Below are 26351 nucleotides of genomic sequence, written 5' to 3'. Positions count from 1 at the left end.
TGGGCTGGTATTTTATCACTATGAATAACTCGGGCGAACAAACTTGGCATGGTCGCGCACGAGTATATGGGCAAGCCTCACGGCCTCTTGTCGCGCAGGCGCCGCCGGGTTGCATGCAAACAGCTGCTATTACTTTCTGACTCTGGTTATGCATTTCGAACACGGCTCTTTCGTTACAGCTGCATGGCTTGCGGCGATCTCCTTCGCGAACCCTGTCCATTATGATGACCGCCCCAGCAGAATACCACCTCACGAGGCCAGTGCTTTGGGGGGCATCATCGAAGATAAGCCCGAGCAGCATCCCGAAGGGCACCTTGGCACCTACAGCCACTGGCACAGCCCCGAGTACCCCCCTCATATACAAAGTACCACTTCCTATCCCACCAGTCAAGAAACCAAAGCTGTGAGTGACCTACGTATCCCTGAAATTTGACCTACCATTAGAACGCCCGTCTGAGTAAGAGGTAGCACTGTCACCAACCCAGTCACCGGGAAGGATATCCTGTACTATGAAGTAGAGATCCGTCCGTTTTACCAGCAGATTTACCCCGACCTGAAGCCAACGCGGTTGGTGGGCTACGACGGGATCTCCCCAGGCCCCACGCTCATCGTCCCCCGGGGTACGGAGATTGTCGTGCGGGTAATGAACAGCGCCGAACTGCAAACCTCCGTACACCTCCACGGCTCTCCGTCTCGTGCCCCATTCGACGGCTGGGCCAATGACGTGTCATGGCCGGGCCAGTACAAGGATTACTACTACCCCAATTACGAGTCGGCGCGCATGATCTGGTACCACGACCATGCCTCCGGCGTTGTGAGCGTCACTCCCTATTACCATTCTCCCCCCTCCTCCTCCTTGGATGAAACCGAACGCAAGTATGAGTGGCTGACCACAACGGGTCGCTCCCTGCCACCAGACGGCAGAGAACGGCTACTTCGGCCAAGCCGCCGCTTACATCATCACGGATCCAGCCGAGGACGTCCTGGGGTTGCCATCAGGTTACGGCGAGTACGATGTCCCGCTCGTTCTCACGTCCAAGTACTACAACAAAGACGGCACGCTGCCGTCCATCCGCAACGAGCGTCTCAGCGTTTGGGGCGATGTGATCCAGGTCAACGGCCAGCCGTGGCCCTACATGGACGTCAGACCGCGCCGGTACCGGTTCCGGATCCTGAACGCGGCAGTGTCGCGGAACTGGGCCTTGTACCTGACCAGGTCCGGCAACGACAAGAAGCTGCCCTTCCGGGTCATCGCCTCTGACGCCGGCCTCTTCACCCACCCAGTCACGATAAAAGACGGCGTGCTGTACATATCGAACGCAGAACGCTACGAGATCATCGTCGACTTCGCCGACTACGCCGGGGAGTCCTTGGAGCTGCGGAACCTCGACCACGCCGGCGGCATCGGCGTCGACGACGACTTTCCCGAGACGGGCAAGGTGATGCGCTTTAATGTGGCATCCAAGAAGACTGAGGACCCATCTACCGTGCCCGCCAAGTTAAAAGAGCATGTTTCTTTCCCGCCCACGTCGTCCGAGAACCGACCAATCGACCACCACTTCCGCTTCCACATGAGCCGGGACGATTGGCTCATCAACGGCGTCGCCTTCTCCGACGTCGCGCACCGCGTGTTGGCCAAGGTGCCCCAGGGCACCATCGAGGTCTGGGAGCTGGAGAACGCGTCGCCCGACTGGACCCATCCGATCCACGTCCACCTAGTAGATTTCCGGGTCCTATCGCGGTTCACCAATGCCCACGGCGGCGACAACGACCACGGCCAAAAGAACGACAACGCTGGTTCAACAACCGAAGGCTATGCCCGTGGCCGTACTAGTCCCAGGACAGAAGGCCCCACCGCCAACCGCGGCGTGGAGCCGTACGAGGCCGCCGGCCTGAAAGACGTAGTCTGGCTCGGCCGCGGCGAAACGGTGCGGGTGGAGGCGCACTACCGCCCCTGGAGCGGCGTGTACCTGTTCCACTGCCACAACCTGGTGCACGAGGACCACGACATGATGGCCGCGTTCAACGTGACGGCGGCGCTGCGGGACCTGGGCTACGACGAGACGACCGACTTCTCGGACCCGATGGACCCGCGGTGGCGCGCGCGTCCCTTCGACCGCGGCGACTTCGAGGCCCGGAAGGGGATCTTTGGGGAAGAGGCTATCCGTGACAAGGTCGAGAGGCTGGCGCGGCTGCGGCCTTATAGCGATTTGGACGAGGTGGATGCGGCGTTGGCTGATTATTGGGATATGCACGAGGGGCCTTGAGCACTTTATAAGTTGCACAAATACAGACAAAATACCAAGGCTTTTGGAATCGCAGTAGTTAGTCGATGCTCATTATGCATTGCTAGAATAGTTTCTTGCGTGGTACGTCGTGGGGTTTATTTCAAAGACCTATGTTCTACTAAGGGTGACGGTTTAGATAGTTGAGCTCATTAACTACGTAGAACCCGGCAAGACGATGTGTCATGACGTGTCTTGGTGACTATGAGAAATGGGTGTTTCCATCAGCGGCGACTGTAGCGCGGCTTGGTCAGGTTCAGGCTCAGATGAATGAGAATTGCGCGGCTCTTGTTGCCGAAGTCGAGTGCGAGGGACGCCGCGGGATCTCTCGTCTTTCTGTCGTTTGTTGTCGTAGGGTTCCTGATTTCCCGCCCACCATTCCTTCTCGTCGTCTTGAAGATCGCCCGGGAAGAACTCATGTAGCAGAGGCTTGCCCAGACCGTACGTAACCTCGAAATCCATGATACCGTCCATGACCTTCTGCGAACGGATGGTGTCGACCTTGTGAACAGGTAGGTTTCGGTGCTTGGGATCACGCTCGGATCCGGCCGAGATGCCGTTCTGGAACATGCCGATCGCGCCGATCCCGAGTAGGAACCAGTTGCTCTCGCGTGGCGTGGACACATTCACCAGGAGCAGCAACCATAGGATAGATTGGACGGTAACCATGATTCGGGTAAGCCAGAAACCCAGTGGTAATCCGTACGACTTGCGTGACTTACGCAGCTCATATTCAGCGCGTGGCGAAGTTGCTAGTCCTTTGACTCCTTTCACTTGAGGTGCAGTAAGTAAGTTGTCTCCCGTGAACTTCTCCCAGAGCTTGCCGCCCCGCGGGTTCGTCAGCGCGGCCAATTCTTCCAAGTCAAGACACTGCCCGTTGCCGCGAATGACTACTACCTCCCGAGAGCCGTTACCCTGGGTCAGGGCGTACACCTCCTTTCTATTCTGACGGTTCGGAAGCTTCTCTGCGCGCCACTGCGGCAACGACCCCGCCATCTGCGCCAGGACAGTGCCCACGGCAATAATCATCATGATATCCCACTCCCCGTAGAGCACAATAGGTCCCACCGCGAGCCCGAACTGAGCAACGATGATAACGAGCGCCACCAGGTGATTCCCAGTCCAGCTGAACCGCGTCAGCCCCCCGCTCCGGTTCTCGAGCGCGTCGTATACCGTGATGCGCAGCGCGCAGGCATCCCCATCCCGGCGGTCCCCGCGCGCGACGCGCGTCTCGAGGTCGCGCAGCAGGCGGCCGACGACCCAGCTGCGGTTCTCGCGCACGTAGCCGGAGCGCAGGTTGAGGACTTTCGCGGGGTAGTCCGGAGGGGGCAGCAGGCGGCCGTCGCCGGTGACGTTGACGAGGGCGATGAAGGCGTAGGACACCCAGCCGAAGGAGAAGCAGACGGGCGTGAAGTACCAGAGGCCCGCGCCCTGCGCCAGCGCCTTCTGCACCACGTCGCCGCCGATGACCATCAGGATCGTGGATATGTCCGTCGGGTTGCCCCACTGCGCCGCCAGCGCTGCGACCGTGGTGGGGGTGGTGGTGGCGGCAGGCTCGCTGCTGCTGCTTACGTTGCTGCCTCGCGGCTGTACGACATCTCGGAGTCCGGTCAGGCCTCGTGCGATGTTTGGCGGTGCGGGGAGTCGCATCGGGAATCAAAAGCAAATCTATCTGATCTCAGTAGGTAAATATTCTTATTAGGATTCTATGAAAGGAGTATATCGAGTTCTGTGGCTTATGCTTTCGAACTTTCTTCGTTGCTTGCTTAAACACCGAACCAATTGCTGTTTGTCTGGGCGAGGGATTCTCGGCGACCAGGCTGTTGGTAACGCCTCCAACCCACCATGCAAACAATGGCCAGGGGTGTGCCTCTCGACTCCAAGGCCAACTGCAAGGCTGAGTGCGCAGCACCGGCAAATCACCAAGGTCAATCAATGTCTTGATCACAAACATCCAGATATCCATGTTCGTTTTTTTTTTTTTTTTTTTTTTTTGTTTGTTTCGGACTGCGATCAAACTTCACAGTGGCAAGACATGGAAGACTTGACCGAATCCTGCCATGTTAGATGTACCTTGTGAAGCAAATGTGACAATCAATCATCTGCGACGGGCATCGCTGCACTCCGTAGTGCCTATGTGCGTCGCTGGGCGTGTGGTCTTTCTAGGGGTTGACGGCATAGCCACACTACTTTATTGAGAAAGCTGAACACGCCCATTTTGGCTCTAACATTTAGCCTTACTCACTTCTCTTGATGGGGGCGCATCTTAATATGATTTGGGGTCTGGGTCACAGCATATTGCGGTTGGGCGGTATCCTGTCTGTCGCAGGGGGCAGACAGGCAAAATCCCGAAACTAATGAGACGGTGTCACCACGGATAAGCCCATGCCGACTAGATTGATCTCCAAAGTGAAAATATGAACAGAAGATTGAAGGAGGAAAGAATCTGGAATAGTATGGGTATCTCATGGCAGTGATCTCAACACATCTTGCGACATCGAGGTAGGCTAGATAAGGCTGCGTGACCACCTTGTGGGAGCTGACTCCCGATAGCGTGCCATGCTACAGCCTCGAGCCTGAGTGAAGAGTCAGGCTGCTGCGCTGCGCGAAATGATGCCTCAGCGACAGGCAGGTCTCATGACCATCATGTAGGCAGGGAGGCAGAGGTCAAGTAGTTCATGACGGCCCCAATCTCCATAGCACCTTGGTGTGCACCTTGCGGTCTTGGTTTGTCTTGATGGCTAGTTGCAGTCAGACTGCAAGAAAGTCACGTGACACAAGTGTCCATTGGCTCTCGTATTGGTGCGAGAAGATTACGGGCGGCGGCGTTTCTAGAAGGACAAGTGAGTTACCCTGCGGCCGCAGAGGACAGCACGCTAGTGACGTGCTTAGCAGCGCTGGCCGGTTATCGGCGCGCCGCCCAGCTTAAGGAGCCAAGAGTCAAGACGGTATGACGACGCAGACTCCTCCGGCAAACGGCCGTCGTGGAGAGGTTGGAAAAAAGGGCATATCGAGAAATGGGAGAAATGGACAACCAGGTTTCTAGGTACCCGGCGGGGATGGCATGCACCGCTGTGATCGTCGGGGGGCAGATCCAATAATAGTGCCTGCTTACATTCCCGTTTGGACGACGGGGGCGGGAGTCGCCGACCAATAGGCGGGCCAGCACGCAGTGCGTGGGCCCAGACCAGCGCCTGACTGGAATTCGACCGCAATGACAATGCTGTTTTTTGCGCGCAACACCGCTCGCTAATGAGCATGATTTGGATGTAATGACGAGTCGATTGGGGGAATTGAGTAGAGAGAGAGGGTCATGAAAAACCGATGATCCGATTATCCGTTCGACCCGAATCTTTTTTCCCCAGCACTACTACAGGAGAATCAGCATGACGGAGTTTGGGAGTGAGTTTCAGTCGCAACTAAGGTTAAGAGTTTATTCAGTGAGACTTGCGCTTGCCAAGACCACACGCAGTCAGCACTATGTATGTATGCGAAGCATTGCAGACGGCGACAGAACGCGATCGTATTCGCCTTCGCCTGCAAGAAGCACCACAATGCGAGAGAGCTTGGACGGTTGAAATCTGACACCTTTCAGAACATTAGACCAGCCGAGTCAAGTCGAGTCGTTTTTTTTGTTGCTGCCCTGGTTTCCCGTTTCGATACTCTGGGAACATCAAATTGAACCCGATGGCCGGTACTTGGCTCGAGTACTCCTGTAAGGGCGGGCAGGCATTTGAAGCTTCGAAAGTGGCACCACTAGTGCCTTTCAGTGGGGTTGGCCCTGGCATTGGCTTCCCGGCGCAACGATAGGGCAATTGACAAGCACACCCTCGAACCTCCAGATCGATTGATCTGGTTCAGTTTTTGAGACCCTATTCCTGCGATTGGCGACGGTGAAACAACAACTCCCATTGCAAGTCAAACTTTCCCTGTGGCAGCCCGGAGTTTCCTCCGGAGATAGTCAAGTTTCCAATAGCCATCTCGGGATGAAGCATCGCAGCCAATTGCCATGGCACAGTGCGGCCAGGTCCAGCAGAGAAATGACTAATGTCCGTTAAGTGTTAACGCAGCAGCAGTATGGCCCGGGATAAGCGAATAGTTGAGATGAGAAGATTGGCAGGTAATCTTACAGTATCGGATATTGGGTGTCAGCTGGGCGAGAACAAACCACACCACATTCCTCAGATGCCATCAACCAACTGCACTTTTCAATGCACGCGCACTTTATCTCAAGCACCATGATCCCAAGTCTCGTACCATTTGTCCATGTATCTGCTCATCCGGCTCTCTGCGTTGCTGGCCAGTGAAGCCCAAAGGGGCTCGTGGACGGGATTTGACTGTGTCTACGGCATCTGCTCGCCGAACCGTTTTTAATTAAGACCCGGTCAATTAGGCCGATGTACACCGGAAGTACAGGCGAAGCTTCACGAGGCACAGCAGCAAGCAAGCACCACCAGAAACAACCCAGCAGGCCAATCTCACGATACCCCGCAAAACACCTCAATCCGGTGCTCCCTTCGATGTCCGTCATTTGAGAGGGCTGATTGGGATTGGGTAGCATAGCTTGGCTGTCTTGTCCCGGCCCTCCCGCCTAATCCCTAATACCATTCTATCAATCCCAGTCGCGGTTATCATGGAAATGTACCTGCACCTTGAGGCTCTAGGGTGGTAGATAGAAAGTACCTTATCAGGGTCAGGAGGGGCCTCTGGCCTCGCTAGGCTCCTCTGCTAGGCCCTTCGCGTCGCAGTGTCGCACAAGCGCGGGTCCACCTGCGCATGTCTGGACTGTTGCTGCACTGCTGGATTGCTGCTGCCCACTGCTTGGCCATGCCGAGCCATGCTGGACTCAACGTTACAGGACCCATCCATCCGCCCAGTCGATCAAATCAGAGTCAGTCAATCAGAAATTGTTCTCAGGTCCTGTCTCTGTCACTGTGCATCCCATTCCCATTCCATCCCGCGCCCCGAAAGGCTGACGGTGATCCTACAGTATTGCCTATCTGCCTCGCTAGCAGCATCAACCCCCACATTTCCCACTTCTCACTCTCTTCCCGACTTCTTCCTTTCGTTCAAGTGGCTTCTCTCTTTTCTGGTTCTGCTTCTTATGGGTTGGAGCACATCCACTATCACCACAAACCCCTCCCTCCCCTTTACTGTTTCTGACTGTTTGTCACTGTACCGACGGTTTTTGTACGGACGGGTCGGATGCCATCACTTTTTCAAAGACTGACAAATACACGCACGAGAACGGCAGGTCAAGGGTTGAACTGATACCTCCCTCTTCCAAGCGGCTCAAGGAGACAGACAGTATCTGTCGCAGCTTCATCCCACTGTAGCGCACAGATGGACCCGTGCTTGTGACGGAAAACCTGCCCTATCAGAATTTGGTTTCTGCTCTGCCTGCTGCTCTGCCGCAGCTCTCTCTGCCTTGCTGCTCGGACTCGACAGCTCTTCGATCGAAAGGGCACTCCCGTTATCTCACTGCACCCCTTCTGCACGTTTACACAAGCCGAGACGACGAATCCGCTCCGGCGGTAGTCGCATGTCAACCTACACACCAAACCCAGTAGTGCATCGAATCCTCGTTTGTCTCGGTACACTCCAAGTACTTTGGAACCTAGCTGCCACACCACGCCCAAGGCCGCCAACCTTTTTTTGTCCTTGATCGAATCCAGACAGGCCCCTCCCCCGTGTTTCCCATTCGACTATTCGATCCTATCCCGGCCGTCCTCAGCAGGCAGGCTACGATTCCCTTTTCTCTTATCAAACACCAAATATGAGTAACACGACCCGGCCACCACCACCCCAGACCCTGCCACATGCTGCACATGCATTCGTCCACGGCAACGACAGGCAGCGCCTGCCCACCCCGGCTGCCCTACCTCTTTTAGATACCTCCAACACCCCGACTACGCCTAGCCGGTCCAAGGATACCGCTGCCTACCTCAACCACCAGAGCCTTCTTGCCAACCAGGCCATCCAACTATCGCCATCTTCGTTCCACCATGACGTTTCATCCCATCGCCCCGACCAAGCCATCAGTGCTGCTGATGACACGGTGAACTCCAAACTCCCGGTACGACCCGGCCAAATTCAGTTCCGTTCCAACACTATCTCGCCGTCTCCGCCATCAGAAACCATCGCCGAAGAGACGACCGCGTCACCCACCACCGACGGCGCACTCTGCCCAACTACCCCACTGGGGCCCCGAAACACCGACTCCCTTTCCATAACCACCGACTTTTCCAGCCAGAACCAGACCCCCTCCCGGGCAGATAGCCTCAACAGCAACTACGGCCTCAGCTCCTCGAATCAGCGCCTGGCGCACAAATCCTCGTCGGCCAGCCTCCGGCCAGTGTCGAGAACCCCGTCGGTCAAGCGGGCTTTCCACAATAATATTGGGTCTGCCTGCAGTTCCGCTGTACCTAGTCCCGTCATTGCGGCGATGGGCGATCTGACCCCCTTGCCTTCTCCGTTATTATTGGGTGACTCGCCAGGACCGTGGAGGAGACTTGCGAGACCGCCCTCCAGGGACGCCAGCCTGCCGACTATTATGCCCGACTCCGTTCTGGTCACCTCGAGTGGCGAGTCTCTGGCTGCTTGCCTTGCCAACCAGTCTAAGAGAAAGGTGTATGCAGGCCTCCGAGCCGACGAGCCTCCACCCAACAGTATATCGAGCAACGGAGACAAGATGCACGGGCGAAACAGGAGCGTCAGCGAGTACATACCCGATCCCATGTCGATACCTAAGAGGCAGCTCACGGTTTCCGGGTCGCATAATCAAGCCGGCAAACACAGCCACACCAACAGCAACGGTGATAGCGACCACAATCTACGTCGTGAACCCCATCTTTCCGCCTCTCGCGGATTGACGGCAGCTGCAAACCCCCCTACTCCTCCGCCCAGCGAATCCTCCCAAAGCAACGATGGCTCCGCCGGCCGGCTTTCGAAAAAGCCTCACTATGAATACTTCGAGGCCCGTGGGAAAGAAGACAACAAACTGCGAAGATGGCGCGCCGTGAAACAGCTGGGAGAAGGAACCTTTAGTCGGGTCATGCTCGCCACCAGTCAGGTTTCCGTTGACGACGGCGAAGAGGACAGGTCTGGTGGCGTGACGACCCCTGTCGAACCGGACCTGAAAACTCTGGTGGCCGTCAAAGTGTGCGAGCACGGCCCGCGCGGCGGAGCGTCTGAGCAACGCATCGAGATGAGCCTCAAGCGAGAACTCGAAATCATGCGATGCATCAACCACCCGTCGATAGTCCACCTCAAGGCTTGGAACATTGAACCGACGCGAGCGCTCCTCGTATTGAGCTACTGCCCCGGCGGCGATTTATTCGACGTCGCTACGACACACCGGGATCTACTTACGCCGTCCTTGTTACGGCGCATCTTCGCCGAACTCGTGGGCGCGGTGAGATATCTTCACGACCGACGCATAGTGCACCGCGACATCAAACTCGAGAGTAGGTGAAACGTTTCTTTTTCTTCTGTCGGCTCCACCTTGAAATGTTGAAGTCAAATATTGTACTACCACCGTCGCTCTCGTGTACCGATTGCTCAGCTAACCCGTCTAGATGTTTTGGTGAACATTCCCGCCCAGGAGCTTGCAAACCCTAACCGTGACTGGCAAACGTACCCGGATTCCATTATCACACTGACCGATCTCGGTCTGTCTCGTTTCGTAGCCGACGACGAGAAGCTGGAAACGCGCTGCGGCTCCGATGACTATGCCGCCCCCGAGGTAATACTGGGCCAGCCGTATGATGGGCGGGCCATTGATGCCTGGTCCATGGGCGTGCTCCTATATTCGTTGCTCGAATCACGGTTGCCGTTCGACCCGCCGCCCGGGGCAAGCGACGCGCACAGGATGCGCAGTCGCACAAGCCACCGGATAGCCCGGGTCGAATGGAGGTGGATCGAGTATGCTGGAGACGACGGGGATCACGACGGCGACGAGGCCAAGTTCGAAGCCAAGGGCTTGAAGGGTGCCATGGAAGTTACGGAAGGCCTGCTCAAGAGGGCTCGCAGCCGCTGGACCATTGAGAAGGTGGCGACTAACGAATGGGTCCGTGGGGGGATCCAGGTGGAAGGAGGGCCTCGGTTCCGCGCCGAGGAGGAAGGCGTCGAAGTATTATGACACTAACGCCGTGTTACTCTTTGTTTCGGCTCCTCGACTTACAGCCAGCCTGCATAACTCGTTTCAGCAGAGCGGCTCTTTACTACCACTACCCGCTTCTCTCGCTACACGACCGAAAGCCAGCAGGTAACACTCGCTTTTGGCCGGTAGCGCACATTACCCGGGGGACTTTACTGACTATGCTTACTATTACCACATCACCACGGTGCCTCGTCCTCGGCGCCTGTATTCTTTTTGTTATTATCTTAGCGCGATAGAGTCTATTTGCAAGGGCGCAGATGAAGGACTACCATAAAACTATTGGCGTTTTGGGGTTCTTGTCATAGGAAAATACCTTCAAAGAGCTTGAATCGACTCCAAAACTAGCGGGCTTTTCTTCCTAACTACTACTACTTACCCTTTGGGGTTTTTTCACGCAGCGTGTCCATCGTAAGTGGGTTTTCCGTTTTGACTTGGTTTCCTTGGCTGGGCTGGCTGGGCTATACATAAAAAGTCGATACGAATCGTAGGTCAACTCAGTATCTCTTAAATCCAGGACGTTGCTGCCTTTTTTGGTTTGGCGCAACGGCATTCTCCAAGACAGCCGTATCTGCTGCATACAAACATCACGTCAAGTAGATACATATCTATAAGTACCCATGTAGAGTTGCATAGACACCACACGGGAAGACTTGTTGAGTGCCTCGGCACCCCAGCCCTCCCCGCACCCTCGACTCCACACCCCTGGCCCGATGGGCTTTGCGGAGAGAGCTCCGCTGGGGACGGGTTGTCTAGTTTAATTGGACGTCGTTCGATCAAAGGTCCCCTTCCTCCAATGATTGATGGTTGGATTGCTACTACATGAAGTCCTTCTTCATGGCCAAGTGAATCGGGGTGCTTTTGCTTTTCTTGAACCCTACACACTACTACTTTTCGTTTTGCTGTTCGCTACTTCGAATTGACACTGAGAAGACACCATTCGCGGAGGGATTTCATTTACACTCTCTTTCGACTAACAACCCGCCTCACGCACGGGGAACTCCGCAGCTCGTCGAGACGCCTCTCTCGAATGAACAGCACAGTAGAGAGGAGAAGAAGATTGAGAAGAAATTCAGAGAGAAAGAAAGAATATGCCGCCGCAGAATTACAAGTTTGAGGGCTGGCTCGGCCATGACGCGGCGTCGGCGGAGGGCAACATGGTCTGGAGCGAGTTTGAGCCGAAGCGGTGGGAGGAGACGGATATTGATATCCGGATCACGCATAGCGGCATGTGAGTTGTGCCGTGTCGCTTGTCTTGTGTTCTTCAGTTGGACTGATCGGAAGTTTGGGTGATAGGTGCGGGAGTGACCTCCATACGCTGAGCAGCGGCTGGGTGAGTTGACTATTGGTCTTCTCTGGGATGTACATCGACTGACGCTGTTTTGCTACCAGTACCCCGCCCCGTACCCCATCATCGTCGGCCACGAGATCGTCGGCGAGGTGGTCCGCGTCGGCTCCCAAGCCGCAGGCGGCCACAAGGTCGGCGACCGCGTCGGCGTCGGCTGCCTCGCCGACAACTGCGAGGGTTTGTTAGGGTCGCCCAACAACACGGGCAAGAAGCAGATCGAGAGTCTTTGCCCCAACTGCAGCAGCCAGGACCCGGCCGAGAAGAATGAACAGTTCTGCCCATACGGGCTCTGGACCTACCCCGGCCCCCACCACAACGGCGACAAGGCCTACGGCGGCTACGCGACCTACCACCGCACGCCCGGCCGTTTCGCGTTCGCCATCCCCGACGGGCTGGGGTCAGGGCAGGCGGCGACGATGATGTGCGCGGGTGTGACGATGTACTCGCCCCTCAAGCGGTGGCTGGACTTCGATCCTACCACCGCCACTGACGGGGGGAACGTCAAGGGGAAGAAGGTGGGCATCATCGGCCTCGGCGGACTGGGCCACTACGGCGTCCTGTTCGCGCGCGCCATGGGGGCGGAGCTGGTGCTGGCGGTGTCGCGGCGGGAGGCGAAAAGGGGGGAGGCGCTGCGGTTGGGGGCGCATGATTATTTGGCGAGCGAGGAGGGGGGGAGGGGGTGGTTTAAGGGGTATTATGGGCAGTTGGATTTGCTGATTAGTACTGTTGCTTCTGCCAAGGTATGTTCTTCTTTTCCTTTCCCTTCTTAATCTTTTTCTTTCCCTTTCTCCCCCTTTCCTTCTATTCCTCCTGTCTCTCATGGCGGGTCAACTCAACGGAACCCCCTTACTAACTTTTGTGTACCAGGCCCCCATCCGCGCCTACCTCTCCCTCCTCAAGCCCCGCGGCACCCTCGTCCACGTCGGCAACCCCGACGACGGGCCGTTCGCCATCGACCCGCCGGGCGCCCTGGTGGCGCGCAGCCTCAACTTCGCGGGGTCCTGCATCGGGTCCGCGGCCGAGATCCGCGAGATGCTCGCGTTCGCGGCTACCCAAAACATCGAGCCCTGGGTCGAGGAGCGGCCGATGCGCGAGGCTAACGCGGCGCTGCGGGATCTGCATAAGGGGGAGGCGCGGTATCGGTATTGTTTGGTTAATGGGGAGGGGGCGCGGTTGTGAGGGGGAGGGGGTGGGAATTGGGAGCAAGAGGGAGGGAGGAGGGAGGCAGGGGATGGATAGGAGAGTTTAGAATGGGGAGAGGGTGTATACGGACGGGTGGCTTTGCGACGAGGGGTCAAATTTGGCAAAATCAGAAAGTTGATAATAAGCTTCTTTGCCGGGATGCCCGCGAAAAACATTTTCCCCGTCAGACGGAATTGCATTCGGGCTTAGACATGTTGGATTGTGTTCAGGAGAAGGTCCGGCGTTAGCAGTCCGGGCCCCGTGCGTGTCGCCTACGCAACGACGCCACGTCAACGACACTAGCAAATAGTAACATGGTGACCGTTTTCGCCCTTCTTGTTTCTCCTCGGGTATTTGCTTCATTCGTTTTTCATTGCCCACATCGGCTACCCAATCCCCTCCCTTTGTCTCCGTTTCTGGCGTCCCCGAAACGTCCCGATTACGAAACCAGCATGAAGGTCGTCATCGTAGGGGGCAGCGGCCTTGTCGCCACGGAGCTCATTTCGCAGAGCATGGCCATGGCGGAGATCACATCGGTCGTTGCCGTGGCCCGGAAGCCGATAGAACTCGGGGCAGATACCGTGGACCATGCCAAGTTTAAGAGCATGGTTATCGACGACTACGAGCGGTTTGGGGATCCGGTGAGAAAAGAGCTCGCGGGGGCGGATGTCTGCATCTGGTACGCCATCCCAGCTTCTGGACCGCCCGTGTTGGATGGACCATGGTTGACGTTATGTGTTTTATAGGACCGTCGCGATTACCCCGGGCAGGCTTTACCAATTCGACTTTGCCGAAGTCAAACGGGTTTGTCAGGACTGTACTATGGCTGGACTCAAGGCCGTCAGCGAAGCCAACACGGACTCGGCCAAAACTACGACCTTTGTCTATATGAGCGCAGAGGGGACCCCGGAGGATCTCACGAAGAAGCCGTTTTTCATGGGGGACTATCTCCTCATGCGGGTACGTTCGGCCGTGGCTACCAGACGTGGGAATGGGACCGAAGCTAACACAGAATTATGTGTAGGGCGAGACCGAGAGACTAGTCAAGGTTTTCGGACAAGACAACGACCGGATCGACGTGCACATCGTCCGCCCGGGGATGGTCTGGTCCTCGATCACGTTCTGGCGTAGCATGGTTGCGAAGCTGTTTCGAGCCACCAATCTCCTCACATCTTCCATCCCGAATATCGGTCGTACGGAGCTGGCCGCGGCGATTTTGGACCAGGCAGTGCGTGGATTTGAGAAGGACGATCTGTCGAATGCCGACTTGGTTCACATTGGAGAAGCCGCTCTGGCCAGTAGAGCGGAACAATAAGAACGGGGAGATGGATATAGGAAAGGGGCATACATTGTATTTGTAGTATAATGGACTGTATTATATGACACTATTGGAACAATCGCTTCCGTACAACGTATGGGATGAGTCGAAAGGTACAAGTCTCCACGTTCATATGCGCGAATAGGAAAGACGTAGCAGATTTTTCTTAAACCAACCTGCTTCACATGACTTAGTCTACCCCTACCTCGCTCACCCCCTCAGTTACTCCCGCCACACCATCCCCGCCCCTCTTCTCGAACCAAATCAACTCCCTCACATCCGGCTCCAAGTCCAGCCCCATCCTCACGACCCGGCCGTCCTCCCACCCGAACTCGGCATCGAGGGGCGAGTCCCCACCCGCCGACAGGTGGAAGGCCATGCGACCGACGAACTTGGCGTTGTCCGCGATGTGCTCGAAGGTGATTTTGAACCCGAACGATCGGTCGGGGGCGTCGATGAACAGCTTCCCCTCTCGGATCTGCACGGTGAAGTTGTGGTAGCCGGGGTGCCAGTACACGCCCGTGTAGGCGCTCAGGGGCGCGGTTGGACGTTCTGGTGGCGATGGCTTTGGGGGGTCTTCTGACTCCTCCTTCTTCTCGTTTTCGCTACCTGGGTACGCCTTTGCATCCTTGTTGATAACGATTGCCTTCCTGCCCTCACCACTGAGACCCTCTTCTAATTGGCCCTGCGCCTGGGTGCGTGGCTTGAGATCCTTTGCCTTGGCTGTCTTGGGTGCTTTCTTCTTCCCCGTGAAGTTCTTAAGATAGAGACGTTCCGGCACGGGAACCCCGAGAAGCTCATCAATGAGCTCTTTAGTCAAGAGGGCCTGGACATCATCCGCCCCATCCGCGTTCCCCAGCATCACAGCCCCAAAATGGGGATCGGGCAGAAAGAAGAAGCGCCCAGCGAAGCCGAACCCGGAGCCCCCGTGGGAAACCACCCGCTGTCCCCGGTAGGTATGGACCTCGAGCCCCGCCGCGTACATGCTCGGCGTCGTATGCGCCCTCGGCCTCCGCCACGTCGGCTCCGTGATAGTCCGCAGCCGCACGAGCCCCTGGAAGACGCGCCCGCTGACGGGGCCCTCGCAGTGCAACAGGGCCTTGACCCACCTGATCAGGTCGTCGGCGCTCGAGACCACGAGGCCTGCGCCCTGCGCCTCGGGGGCGTCGGGCCACTGAAATCCGTGGTAGCGGGCTTCGGCTTTGTCCCAGTCGTAGCCCGTCCCGATGCGGTCGCCGAGACCCCTTCTCCGGGACTCGGACGGCTGGAGGTGGGTGGAGTGCATGCCCAGGGGCGTGAAGAAGTTGTCTGCCAGGAAGTCGCTGAAGGGCTTCTTGGTCTTCACCTCGATCAGGTGGGTCGCGACGGTGTACATTAGGTTATTGTACATGAACTTGGCGCGGAGGGGCGGCGACAGACAGGTTGCGGAGGTTCCGCGTGATGGACCGGGCGTCGTCGGTTTCCGACGCTAGGGGGCCTAGGCACGAGAAATCATGGCTGGTTGAATTGCACGTTTCAGCAAATAAGCCTGCATCCCAGAGATAGCTGTAATGACTTATACAAGCACGTACCGCGGCATCCCAGTCCTGTGACTCAGCACATCATCCACCGTAACATTCTCCGTATACCCGACCCCCGGCATGACGAAGTCGCCGTCCGGCAGCAGCTCGGACATGACGGCGTCCCACTGCACCTCGGGATAGTTCTCGTCGTCGTCGACCAGCAGCGCCACCGCGACGGCCGTCAGCGACTTGGAGCACGAGGCGATGTCGAAGAGCGTGTCGGGCGTGCAGGGCCTCGGCGGGTCGAGAGAGGCGTGGCCCCAGCCGGCCGACGCGGTCTGGCCCTTGTGCACGATGGCGAGGGAGAGGCCGGGGACGTGGTAGGAGCGCATCATGGCTTCGACGCGGGCGTGGAAGGTGGGGGAGCGGATGTAAGTCTCCATGCTTGTGGAAAATGTCTTGTGTCTGCCTGCAAGACCGCTTGTTAGGCTAAAAATGGAAGGGAAATAGTGGGGATGCTTAGAGTCCCAAGGTTGAGCCAAAAGGTAGTTGGAAGAGGAAGAGGTTTTGTTGTCCAGTATTGACGTTATAGGGCAGTATATAGGTATGTATATTGCGCTATAAGTAAGACGTTATATCCAGGATCCGGTCTGTGACTCAGGCGCCGTTGCGTCTCACAGTTTGTGGCTGAGAGGCTAGCCACAGGTTAGCGGATGAATCATAATGACACTACTTTCCTAGTCTGCAGTCAGCACCGTAACATTAAACTGATTTACAAAGAATACTTGCTATATCGAAAGGGACCATCACAATGAAGCTTTACAATTTGTCATATTACTATTTCGGATAAGCCACAGTTACCCTTTTTTAGTTCAGCCGCTATAGTCGATTACCCTGAAAGCCCTTGCATATCATGACCGGTGTACATGAAATGTCTTGGTGCTCATGATCCCATGCTCGCCAGCCAACGGGGGTGACCTATGTCCGCTCTCGATGGTATGTGCCTGCACCTCCGTCCCGATGTTCCCGAGGATCCAGTCCTTATTGATCCGGGCCGAATCCTCCTGCGCGTCCGCAGCGCTCGGCGCGGGCCTGGTAGTAGGCGCGGCGCTGCCGTTCTTCACTATGCCCTGATCGCTGGCCCCGTCATCGTCTTGGTGATGATCGTGGTGATGATCCGTCTTAGAGTCGAAGCTGGCCAAATTGGTGGCGCTGGGGTGCGACGACTTCTTGGACGGCTTCGACGACGGGACCACCCGGGCGCCGAACATGGGGGTCCCGCCGATCGTGCGCAGGCCGACGGGCTGCTCTCCGTTTCGTTGCCGCGGCTCGTCCTGCTGTACTGGGACTGCTTGCTGTTAGCCATGCTTGCACTTCCAGATAGGGTACAGTATGCCCGGAGATACTTACCGTATCCACTATTTCTCCTTTTCGTATGGGCGAACCAGTTGCCTATCGCCCGGCTCCAGAGGGGCCGGCAGACGGGGATGCTAACACAGATCATGGTGACGCAGATCTCGACCTGGGACCAGATAATGACGTCGTAGTCGACTTGGCGCACGCCCCGGACATAGGTGATGCGTATAATGCCAGCAACGGCAGCTCTATGTGACGATTCTTGGTAAGCTTTTGTCCAGAAGATATTTCTTACGAGAACTCACAAGAGCCCCAAGCTCAGACTTCCCGCGATGATCAACTTGTCTTTGCGGGACATGTTCAGTTTCCAGACGAAGTTCCATGGTAGTAAAGCGAACAAGAGGTCAATAAACACCGTGCCAACTATATCCAGTAATACAGAGATTTGGTTAGCTTCGCTCTGGGAGATGCATGCTCTCTAGCTAGTTAGAAACAAGCAGTGGTTCACTTACGGCCCATGGCCACCCCAAGTGGCACTGTGTTGAGGCACGTCCCCCCTGGAATGCGGTCGTCCCATGAGAACTCAACAGGCGTGCATGCCGCCCAAGTAAAGATGGCCATGACTGAAGCAAGGAAGTTAGCTTCACCATGTAGCACCTGAATACAGCAAATTGGTAGAGAAGGAGCACCACTCACGAATGCAGATGGCACCCAGCGCGCCCATGGCCATTGAAATGAGGATCTTCTGCCACCTGACGATAACCAGGCGGATCATGAAGAAGCCCACCGAGGCTTTCGCCGCCGCTGTCGCGACCAGGGCATTGGACTGGCCCAAATCTCTCCAGAAGATGGTGGTGTACTTCGTGTCTTCGTCCAGGTCGTCCCGCCCGAACCCTTTCCCTACAGCTACCGTGATGACGGCATCGGATGCGACCATAAGGAGCTATGGCGTGAGGGCATCTTGTGTGAGTTTGACGTCGATAGATGGACGGGCACCGTATTGATGCAAGTTACTCACGAAAGCTATCAAGAAGAAGTGGTCATCGACGCCGTAGGAAGCGACGCAAATGACGCGGGTGTATATCCGCATAAGTAGAAAGATAAAGACGATGGCTGTCAATGCCCATAGCACCGCCATGAGGCGGGGTCCCTGGTCGTCTGCGGCCATGCCGATCAATGGGAGTTCATCCGGTGTGTGCGCGCCAAGTAATCGGGGCTGCCTAGAAATGATAGAGCTGTGAAAAGCCAAGTCTAACTAGGTAATCATGGTTTGCCTCGAGGGTTGAATGCAGGAACAAGGTGATCATCAATCGTTATCAGGAAAGACTACCAAGCATTTACTTAAGGGAGGTGAGAACAGCAACTGTTATCTGGGTTGGTTAATGCAGTGTATTTCTCCTCCCCTCTCGGAGAAACCTCGAAAGTGCGCGGCGCGCATCACGGGAGAATGACTGTCCCCCTACAGCTTCGCAATCGCATCGCGTCGCATGCATCACGGCGAGAGAGTGTGTGAGTGGGCAGTCACACCATGCGCCAGCCAACAGCAGCCAAGCAAGTTTTGCCGCAATCGCGGATATGCAGGGAACTGGGGGTGCGCTGCGACCCAAGCAGCTTTTTACCGAGATCAGGGCCCCAGTGGACGCAGAGTTGAAACGGCATGGTTGATGGTCTCCAACTGCAAAGTAGTATCGAGAGCGAGGGACAACCCCAACAGAAAGTCAGACTGGTTTCGGTTGTGCTGTTATTGTCGGTCCCTCCTCCACTTCCCGTGCCGAGCTGAACTGGTGGTAAATGCTGCACCCAGGACTGATTGGCTCGGATGGGGCCCCGGTACATGGGACCCCGTTTTGGTTCTCGGGTAAGCCACCCTCTTTACAACGGAATCCACTTACAGCTGCCTGTCAAATTACCGTCCTGCCATGTTTGCGGCGTCCTCGAGTCCACTCCATAGTTTTCACATGCGCCTTCGTGCGTAATCGATCCAATAGCATTATGAATGACTACATGTCTTCTTGTTCATATTCTAGAGCAAGCACGAGCGGACCCATCGATCTTGTCAGCCCACGTGATGCCATGTTGCGCAACTACGTTCTGGACCTTGATGACAGCGACTTCACTTGCACGGACACCGACTCTCCTAATGTCCCGAGCTTTCCTGGCCTTTTGTTGAATGTAGTCGGAAGCTTACGGTCCAGGGCAAGTGTCCCTGCCGCGTGGGTCTCGGTCAGATCTAACAGTACACACACCTAGCGGAGGGAACAGGGGAAGGGGTCAACATACCCTGCACTGGTGATATCTTTGGCTTTGACATCAAACGCGGGACAGTGACCGGCCCCTTCTGCGTTGGCATAGAACGCGCCCTGGGAACCCAGCGTGATGAAGACGTTTCGAACACCGCCGTCCAAGAAAACCTGATCAATATCTGACCAGGTCTCATTCTTGACCCTTTCTCTATCTCAGCGGGGCTGCCGCGGACGCTGCGTTGAGACAGAAGCCAATGCCCGCCTTGCCGGCAATCTTCATAATGGTCTCGATCATCTCGGTGCTGTTCTCCATCTGGGCGATGACCAGGTCTGGCCTACTCCGGCCTCCGAACAGCTCAGCAGCTCAGCAGAGAGGATGTGCTCTTTCTTCCACATCGGTATCGCTCTCATTCAATAAACTGGATTGCTCCAGTGACGTAGGCTGTTGCCCATTGTTGCCAGGCTCTTCTTTGCGCCTTGGTTCCTTTGCCGCCCGAATTTTCGTGATACTCGGTTGCTTGGACGCTCTCTCCGCGCTCGGGGATGCGACTTGTGACCATTGTCAGATCAATACCTAGGCCACCGATGACTGTCACGGTTTGCGACGCCATGGCCGGACACCATCACCATGCAAGATGTGTACTCAAGCCGCTTGCAGCAAGTAGAAGCCGTTGCGGGTCGATATCTTCAAGTCCCACGACGTCGCGGCTCAAGCGCTTTGTCGGGGTGGAATGTCTCACTTACGCCAGCCGGCAAATGGAGAGAATGCGGAAAGGGAGAATTGCATTGGTTGGTCGCGGACTCGGACTCGGGGTTTTTACACGTGCATGGTATGAATGCGCTTCAGTCCCCCCGAAACCGTTTTGGTGGTCGCTAAAGCAAGTAGGTTACAGGGGGGTTCTCCTGTCAACCATCTGATAATTGGGCCACTATGCTGCACGTCGGGCTGGGTTCATCACTGTGCCGCCCGTCCGTGCCCGGGGACGGCTAAAATGATCCACGACTGATTACGACTCACCATCGATATTACCACCTTGCTAGCTCGGATCGAGAGTGAATTGGACAGAACCGAGATTTGCTTATGGGCGATGCCCCATACCCTGGTTTGCTAAATGATTTTAGTGATGTTTATCCCATGCTTTCAACCAGGACAATGGTGAACAGTTTCCATCTCCTAATGCCCCCCAGGTGCCAAGCTACTTACCTACTTAGTGGAAGAGCAGCCCTATTCCCCGCACTACTGCTGCCCGTACCAAGCACTTGTGAGGTCTGGACCGCGACCATGGGGTTATTTACAGGGGTTTGGCGTGGCTGGGACCAATCCGCCGACATCGATAATACTCCGTAATCCAACATTTACCATGTGCTTTGCAATACGTGGCTGCTTGTTAAAGACTGGTTCGTATGACTAAATATGATCAAACTGTATTTCAAGTTTCCTTGACAAGTTGAAGCTTCTAATGGTCGTAGTAAGACGAAGGCAGTGTCACCATCGTTCTGGGCTCACGGGATTACTACGCCCTCTGGCATGCCCATTCAGCCTTCACTCCATTTCACTCCGTTTAGCTCAAGTAGGTTGGCTCGTTTGTTCGGCAGCCGTGTCCTTTTCTTTCGCGCCCAAGCTGGATTCGTCGGTATTACCGGCCCCAGACCATATTTGATAGTGTTTTTCGGCATCATAAACGAGTCCCACCCGATAGTTGCCTATCGATGATGTCGTCCACCCTTCCGACCATTGCCTGACGTCCAATTTCTCGACGCCGTCCGTGGGCCCCATGTGCCCGAAGAAGTCCTCCGCGTCCAAGAACCGGGGCGATATGAGGCGTGGCAGCCTCCGCGGCGTGTTACTTCGCGGGAACCAGCAGTGCAGCCAACCCTTGGCGTATGGGAAGTGAGGCTTGGACCAGTACGTGTTGGCCTGGTCGCGGTGGTACGCCGTCACCTCTTTGCCGTATAGCACGCTGGATCCTGCGATTGTCTGCGTCACTTCGGAGCGGGGCTCGGCAACCACCAGGTTGCGGACCTCATAGCCGGCGGCTTCACCCATACGGGCAGTCACGTAGGTCATGGGCCCTTGCTGCCCAAGGCCGGCAGACCAATAGGTATCATGCAAGAAGTGGTCGGTGAAATCGGGGCCGCGGAGGAACGTCTCGTGGCGGGGGTTGAGGTAGAGAGTGCCCGCCTGCCTTTGGTCGGTCACAATGGCCCCGAGGCGGTAAAAGGCGTCCGTCCTCGCTTGGCGCAAAACGAAGCTATCGGGGATCGGCTCGTAGCGTTGTCCGCCGTAGTGGAAGTAGCAAGCCAGGCGGTCGAACTGGACCTTGGGGAACTCGTAGACGCGGAGCCGGAGCGAGTAGAATTGGAGGGCGTACCATCGCGACTCGCGGCAGGCTGACAGCAGTGGGCTCACCAGCTGTTTTCGTGGTATGGCATGCAACCCGTGAAGAGGTACGACGCGAGATTTCGCCTCTACCTCAAGGGTTGCCTTCCATATCATTTCTCGCAGCTCCCCCGGCAGGAATGGGGGTGCCATGTTTGCTAAAGCGATGATGATTTTCAAATAATAAGACCCTCTCACTGGGGCTGATCGTCGTTTATATATGTATACATAGTCATTCTCAAAAAAAAAAAAAAGGAACGAAGAAAAGACTTTGAAAAAAGAACCACTCATGGAAACGCTTGAAGGTAGGAAAGAAACTTTTCATAATTCCTGGTTTTGAGTGCGTTATTAAAAGCTTTATTAAGCTCTGCATCACCCACCAGCGCCGATCTCCACCCCTTGATCTTGACGCAGCCGTATATACCGCTGACTTCCTTTCGCCGCATTATCAAAAACTTTCATAGTTCCTGTTCTGCTTGGCCCAAGATCGCGGTGCTTCATGTCTAAGCACCCTTTGCACCAGTCCGAGTCCGGGATCCGCCCCGTGAGCCACAACCCAATAAAGAGCTTGTACAGCTGCCACGCGGCCTGAAGAAAAACCAGGTCGGCCACCGTGACGGCAACCACGAGGCTGCTCGGCGGGCGCATACGGGGAATCTGGCAACAGAGGTACTGGGCCGATATGACCGAGGGTGTCACCGAGAGCGGCCCAGTCTCGTTGCGGAGCTCGTCGTAACTCCGTGTGGCTGGCCCCGGCCATGCATTCGCCATGGGGCCCTCCTTGATGGCGCCGAAGTCGGCGGTGTAGGTTTGCAGCAGTGCCGGGTCCGTTAGCATAGTCGGGGGTGAGGCCTGGCCCAGATCCGCGAGGATCATCGCGAACGCCGACTTTGCCAGATTCTCGGCGGGAGCCCAGATGTTAGGGTAAGTCTTGTTACGGATGTGCTCTTGGATTGTCTGGTCGCTCATTCCGTCGTTTATCGGGCGGTTGGACTTGTAGTCTCCCGGCAGCGTCGCCTCAACAAACTGCCCAGTGAACTGGAAAAAGCGCGTGTCGTTGATCGCTTTGTCAGGCTGCGGGACGAAATACAACGAGCCCTTGCGGATGGGCCACTCGCCGCGTTGGCGGGCCTCGACCTGCAACAGCCAGGTCAACTCGGCCCAGTAGGTCGACATGAGTGACTCTCCCCACCACAGGCTTGCTCGCGCAACTTTGTCCCGGCTGACGGGCCCGGATCCGACGAATGTAGCAACCTGGCCTAGAGTTACCGTCTCGGGTACATAATCGTAGGTCTGGGTGAGGTTGAGAAAGACGATTCCCGAGTCCGTCGCTATCTGGCAGGTGGCCGAGGTGCGCACCTTGGCGCCCCATTCGGTCAAGGCTTGCTGGTCGGCTGCGCGGCCATCGGACTCCACGTCGATTTGAACCGACGTCAAAGAGCAGTTTTGAAGTTCGTGGTTCATGTATGCCAGGGACGGCGAAATCCTCTGAAAGGCGGTGTTGGTATTACCCTCGATATGGCTATTGCGCCACACGCTGGCGAGCGTGTACGTCAATGCGGTCTGGTTGGTTAAGAACTGCGAGTTCACCGGGAGAGGGGTCGGTTGGCAGGTGGGCATGATCTTGGACGTGAGATAGGACGGCCACCATTGCAGTGAGCTGGCTGCTTGCGACACGGTGGCATTGGGGTCCGCAGTCATCTCGACGGACATGATGTATCCATTTTGCGCGACGTTTACGAACGTGAAGAGGGCGGTTAGCACGATCCCTCCCACCACGGCCACCGGTGTAAACCATTTGAAAGGAAAGGGGCGAGTTATGTTGTAGTTGAAGAAGGAGCTATGTTGTTGTTTCATCTTGCTGCAACTGTATGTTTTTTTCGCTACAATCGACTACGACTTTCAGTTGAATAGAAGCAAGTAGCCTAATGGCAACGGAGCCGACCTTTAAATTTCCAATCGCCTGGCAGTTATGGGTGAATAGGATATATTTGATGTAATACATGGCGTCTGCTGTGGAACAAGCCGCGCCTATTTTCATAATCCTGGGCAAACGTCGAGGCAGCGTATCATGGGAATGATCACTGTCAGCTGGCAGGGCTCTCTCCAATCATTTAGAAAGTTGAATGCCACCATGGGGAGTGAAGTCAATGTTATCGTTTCGAGTTGTCGTATTGAAGCAGGCTGGACTAAAAACCGCCCCTTGGCCTCGAATCCATCGGCCAAGGCTGGGGTCCAAGAGAGCACAATCTTGATTAGATCAGGCAACACCTATTACGGCACAAGTAACATCTAAAATTAGACTGGCCAACGCCACTATTTACCCAGTGATCTCTTCTAGATAGAATGTCAGGCTTGTTATACATACATAGTCCCTCTCAAAATTTGGTACGCCGATGAGCCGGTTCTCACCCAATCGAGAATACATATTTCTGTGTACATTCTTGGATTGATTTGGAGGCCAACAAGCCGGCTCGAAAGGCTGCTCACAAGTCCATCGAGCTGGCAGGTACTAGATTATCCTTAGTTCACGCAATGCATGGTTATGTCTCTTTTGGTATTGCTTGGCATGTCTTTGTGTTATCTGGATGCTAAAATTCGACTGCGTCTTTGTTTATGCAAAGCATTCGACAATGATTCTAGATGCGGAATGGTCAGGGTCTATTTGCACTTCATTGTTAACTTTGGTAGGTATGGCAATCAAGAAAGAGCTGCAGGCTTCGATGGCTAAGTATCCATCTCACCACATTGGTAAAAAATTGTTGTCCCGTAAGGCGGCGAGCTACCATCACCGTAACTCAAGCACCACTCAGGCACTACGAAGATTGAGATACAGCCTGGATATATGACAAATGCGAGCAGAGGATATTCTCATTAAGTTTGGCAGCTACTGTTCGTCGAAATGAGGCCATTCGTGAGTTGCTTGCAAAGTATGAGGCTCTAGTATAATCAAGCTTACACGAGACACAGCACCTCTTGCCCGCCCCCAATAGCCGTGAGTTGTTTCAAGGAGCCAAAAAAGAAAACGGCGGGCCAAGGCAACCTGATCTCAACGGTCCCAAGCCAAACCTTCCTCGGCGCCAAGAACGGGAGGAGTGGTACCGAAAGGCAGAGCAGAGATGTGCGTACTGTTTGAGGGAACTCGCGAATTATGAATCAAAGCTAGACGAGCTACGCACCACGAACCCCGGCGCCATACCCAGAGCTGTATGGAGGAATCGAACGTATCCAAACTGGTGGGTGAAGGCCGCCAGGGCAAGCGGGAAACCTTTGAAGAAAACCGAGCAGCGCTGGCTGAGATTTGAAGAGTTCAGGAAGGAACAGGCGACGCTAGTCCAAGACTTGATGGATCAAGCGAGGGGAGTACAGGCCATACATGAAGAGTTCTCAAGCACGAACAGCTGGGACCGAGACGCAAACACCCTTATTGTACATGGCTACTACCAACTCATGACGAGATTCAGGTGGTTTCAGACGGAAATTCAGCGCGTCCTTCCAGCTGCCGGTCCAGGATCAGCTGAAAAGTCCGAACCTACCGCAGGAAAGGCAGAGCCATCGCCCGTCGTCCCCAAAGGGCCAATACGATACAAGAGCAACTGGCTGTACGCCCTCATGTGCTGGTACAAGAACGCAGACCCCAGCCATGACCCGTTTGACAGGAGTGAGAAATGGTGGCAGAGATTTGATTGGTTCGCTGCCATCACCCTGTTGCTGGTCCCGTTGCTCCCGGCAGTTCTGGCTTACCCATTCACTTACTACTACCTTGGCCTTCTAGCTTGGGGTTACTACACGTGGGTCTTCAAGTACTGGTTATTCGTCCATTTCCCGGAAAGTTGGACGGTACTTTGGCCGACCTACTACATATCCCACCTCCTGGCTTTTGGGGTTTTCTTCAGTGTCGCTGCCTCGCATGCCCTCTATGCTCTTGCACTGCCTAGTATTGGTTATCACGCAGAAGAATACACCAGGAGGTAGACTGGGTGTCGGTTGCTTGCGGGTATTGCTTGTCGTGGATTGTCTGGCAGCTTCTTTGACATGAACAAGACAATGCATCTTCGATCTCATATACGTACTCGAGGTTCTTATATAGAATGCCACTCTGCTTAGTCTCTTCTGAAGTCACACCTACATGTACATATTAACTTGATACAGTAATTCTTTATGGAGAAGACTGTCACTTGCCAATTTATTACCTCTTGTAGTTTACCACTGTATCTCCTACTGCCAGGCAGAACACCCCACAGTGTGGCTAGCTGGGGGCATTCTGTGTTGCTTGGGAATGGAAAGCTGTGATGCGGCTAGTGTTGTGACAAACTCCAGCCGCACAGCCGCACGAGGGGCATAGCTGTCGACGACTCGTAGAAAAGTTTAGAAACGTTACAATTCCATCTCTTTACCCCCACCGTTATTGTTCCAGTCCACTTTGACTTACGTGTCACACCTTCTTTTGATAGGTACCACTTGGGTGGCATCCCATCGATCCAGACTCTGTTCTCTGTAATTCATTTTTTCCACTGCGTAAATAATACACCCCATCGAAACCAGACCTAGTCCAACCACTAGTCAATCACCTTTCTTT

The 26351-nt window shown here is 55.4% G+C and overlaps 11 protein-coding genes across 11 annotated transcripts; 5 read left to right on the top strand and 6 right to left on the bottom strand.

Moving 5' to 3' along the window:
• Positions 1-148: 148 nt before the first annotated feature.
• PG985_014673 (uncharacterized protein) lies at positions 149-2267 on the top strand (the record flags this gene model as incomplete). Its single annotated transcript, XM_066834439.1, has 4 exons — positions 149-403; positions 445-457; positions 519-814; positions 918-2267. The coding sequence occupies 4 exons, from the start codon at positions 149-151 to the stop codon at positions 2265-2267; spliced, it is 1914 nt and encodes a 637-aa protein (XP_066679179.1).
• A 201-nt stretch (positions 2268-2468) lies between these two features.
• On the bottom strand, positions 2469-3935 carry PG985_014672 (uncharacterized protein; the record flags this gene model as incomplete). The annotated part of the gene is made up of 1 exon (XM_066834438.1): positions 2469-3935. The coding sequence occupies one exon, from the start codon at positions 3933-3935 to the stop codon at positions 2469-2471; it is 1467 nt and encodes a 488-aa protein (XP_066679178.1).
• Positions 3936-8061: 4126 nt separating this feature from the next.
• PG985_014671 (uncharacterized protein) lies at positions 8062-10425 on the top strand (the record flags this gene model as incomplete). The annotated part of the gene is made up of 2 exons (XM_066834437.1): positions 8062-9751; positions 9863-10425. 2 exons carry the CDS (start codon positions 8062-8064, stop codon positions 10423-10425), a joined length of 2253 nt encoding a protein of 750 aa, XP_066679177.1.
• A 1109-nt stretch (positions 10426-11534) lies between these two features.
• On the top strand, positions 11535-12970 carry PG985_014670 (zinc-binding alcohol dehydrogenase; the record flags this gene model as incomplete). Its single annotated transcript, XM_066834436.1, has 4 exons — positions 11535-11674; positions 11740-11776; positions 11836-12531; positions 12659-12970. The coding sequence occupies 4 exons, from the start codon at positions 11535-11537 to the stop codon at positions 12968-12970; spliced, it is 1185 nt and encodes a 394-aa protein (XP_066679176.1).
• Positions 12971-13425: 455 nt separating this feature from the next.
• On the top strand, positions 13426-14288 carry PG985_014669 (uncharacterized protein; the record flags this gene model as incomplete). Its single annotated transcript, XM_066834435.1, has 3 exons — positions 13426-13652; positions 13720-13933; positions 13998-14288. 3 exons carry the CDS (start codon positions 13426-13428, stop codon positions 14286-14288), a joined length of 732 nt encoding a protein of 243 aa, XP_066679175.1.
• A 193-nt stretch (positions 14289-14481) lies between these two features.
• PG985_014668 (uncharacterized protein) lies at positions 14482-16236 on the bottom strand (the record flags this gene model as incomplete). The annotated part of the gene is made up of 3 exons (XM_066834434.1): positions 14482-15759; positions 15863-15877; positions 15925-16236. 3 exons carry the CDS (start codon positions 16234-16236, stop codon positions 14482-14484), a joined length of 1605 nt encoding a protein of 534 aa, XP_066679174.1.
• Positions 16237-16704: 468 nt separating this feature from the next.
• Positions 16705-18317, bottom strand: PG985_014667 (uncharacterized protein; the record flags this gene model as incomplete). Its single annotated transcript, XM_066834433.1, has 6 exons — positions 16705-17141; positions 17204-17397; positions 17455-17572; positions 17662-17772; positions 17846-18092; positions 18168-18317. The coding sequence occupies 6 exons, from the start codon at positions 18315-18317 to the stop codon at positions 16705-16707; spliced, it is 1257 nt and encodes a 418-aa protein (XP_066679173.1).
• Positions 18318-19395: 1078 nt separating this feature from the next.
• Positions 19396-19705, bottom strand: PG985_014666 (uncharacterized protein; the record flags this gene model as incomplete). The annotated part of the gene is made up of 2 exons (XM_066834432.1): positions 19396-19600; positions 19626-19705. 2 exons carry the CDS (start codon positions 19703-19705, stop codon positions 19396-19398), a joined length of 285 nt encoding a protein of 94 aa, XP_066679172.1.
• Positions 19706-20959: 1254 nt separating this feature from the next.
• Positions 20960-21925, bottom strand: PG985_014665 (uncharacterized protein; the record flags this gene model as incomplete). The annotated part of the gene is made up of 1 exon (XM_066834431.1): positions 20960-21925. One exon carries the CDS (start codon positions 21923-21925, stop codon positions 20960-20962), a length of 966 nt encoding a protein of 321 aa, XP_066679171.1.
• Positions 21926-22144: 219 nt separating this feature from the next.
• Positions 22145-23629, bottom strand: PG985_014664 (uncharacterized protein; the record flags this gene model as incomplete). The annotated part of the gene is made up of 1 exon (XM_066834430.1): positions 22145-23629. One exon carries the CDS (start codon positions 23627-23629, stop codon positions 22145-22147), a length of 1485 nt encoding a protein of 494 aa, XP_066679170.1.
• A 1045-nt stretch (positions 23630-24674) lies between these two features.
• Positions 24675-25747, top strand: PG985_014663 (uncharacterized protein; the record flags this gene model as incomplete). Its single annotated transcript, XM_066834429.1, has 2 exons — positions 24675-24686; positions 24743-25747. 2 exons carry the CDS (start codon positions 24675-24677, stop codon positions 25745-25747), a joined length of 1017 nt encoding a protein of 338 aa, XP_066679169.1.
• Positions 25748-26351: the final 604 nt, after the last annotated feature.

The sequence above is a fragment of the Apiospora marii genome, assembly GCF_038362585.1.
Source record: "Apiospora marii strain CBS 49790 chromosome Unknown utg000011l_segment0_segment0, whole genome shotgun sequence".
Classification (NCBI taxonomy): Eukaryota; Fungi; Ascomycota; class Sordariomycetes; order Amphisphaeriales; family Apiosporaceae; genus Apiospora; species Apiospora marii.
This window is presented reverse-complemented; position numbering and strand designations above follow the sequence as displayed.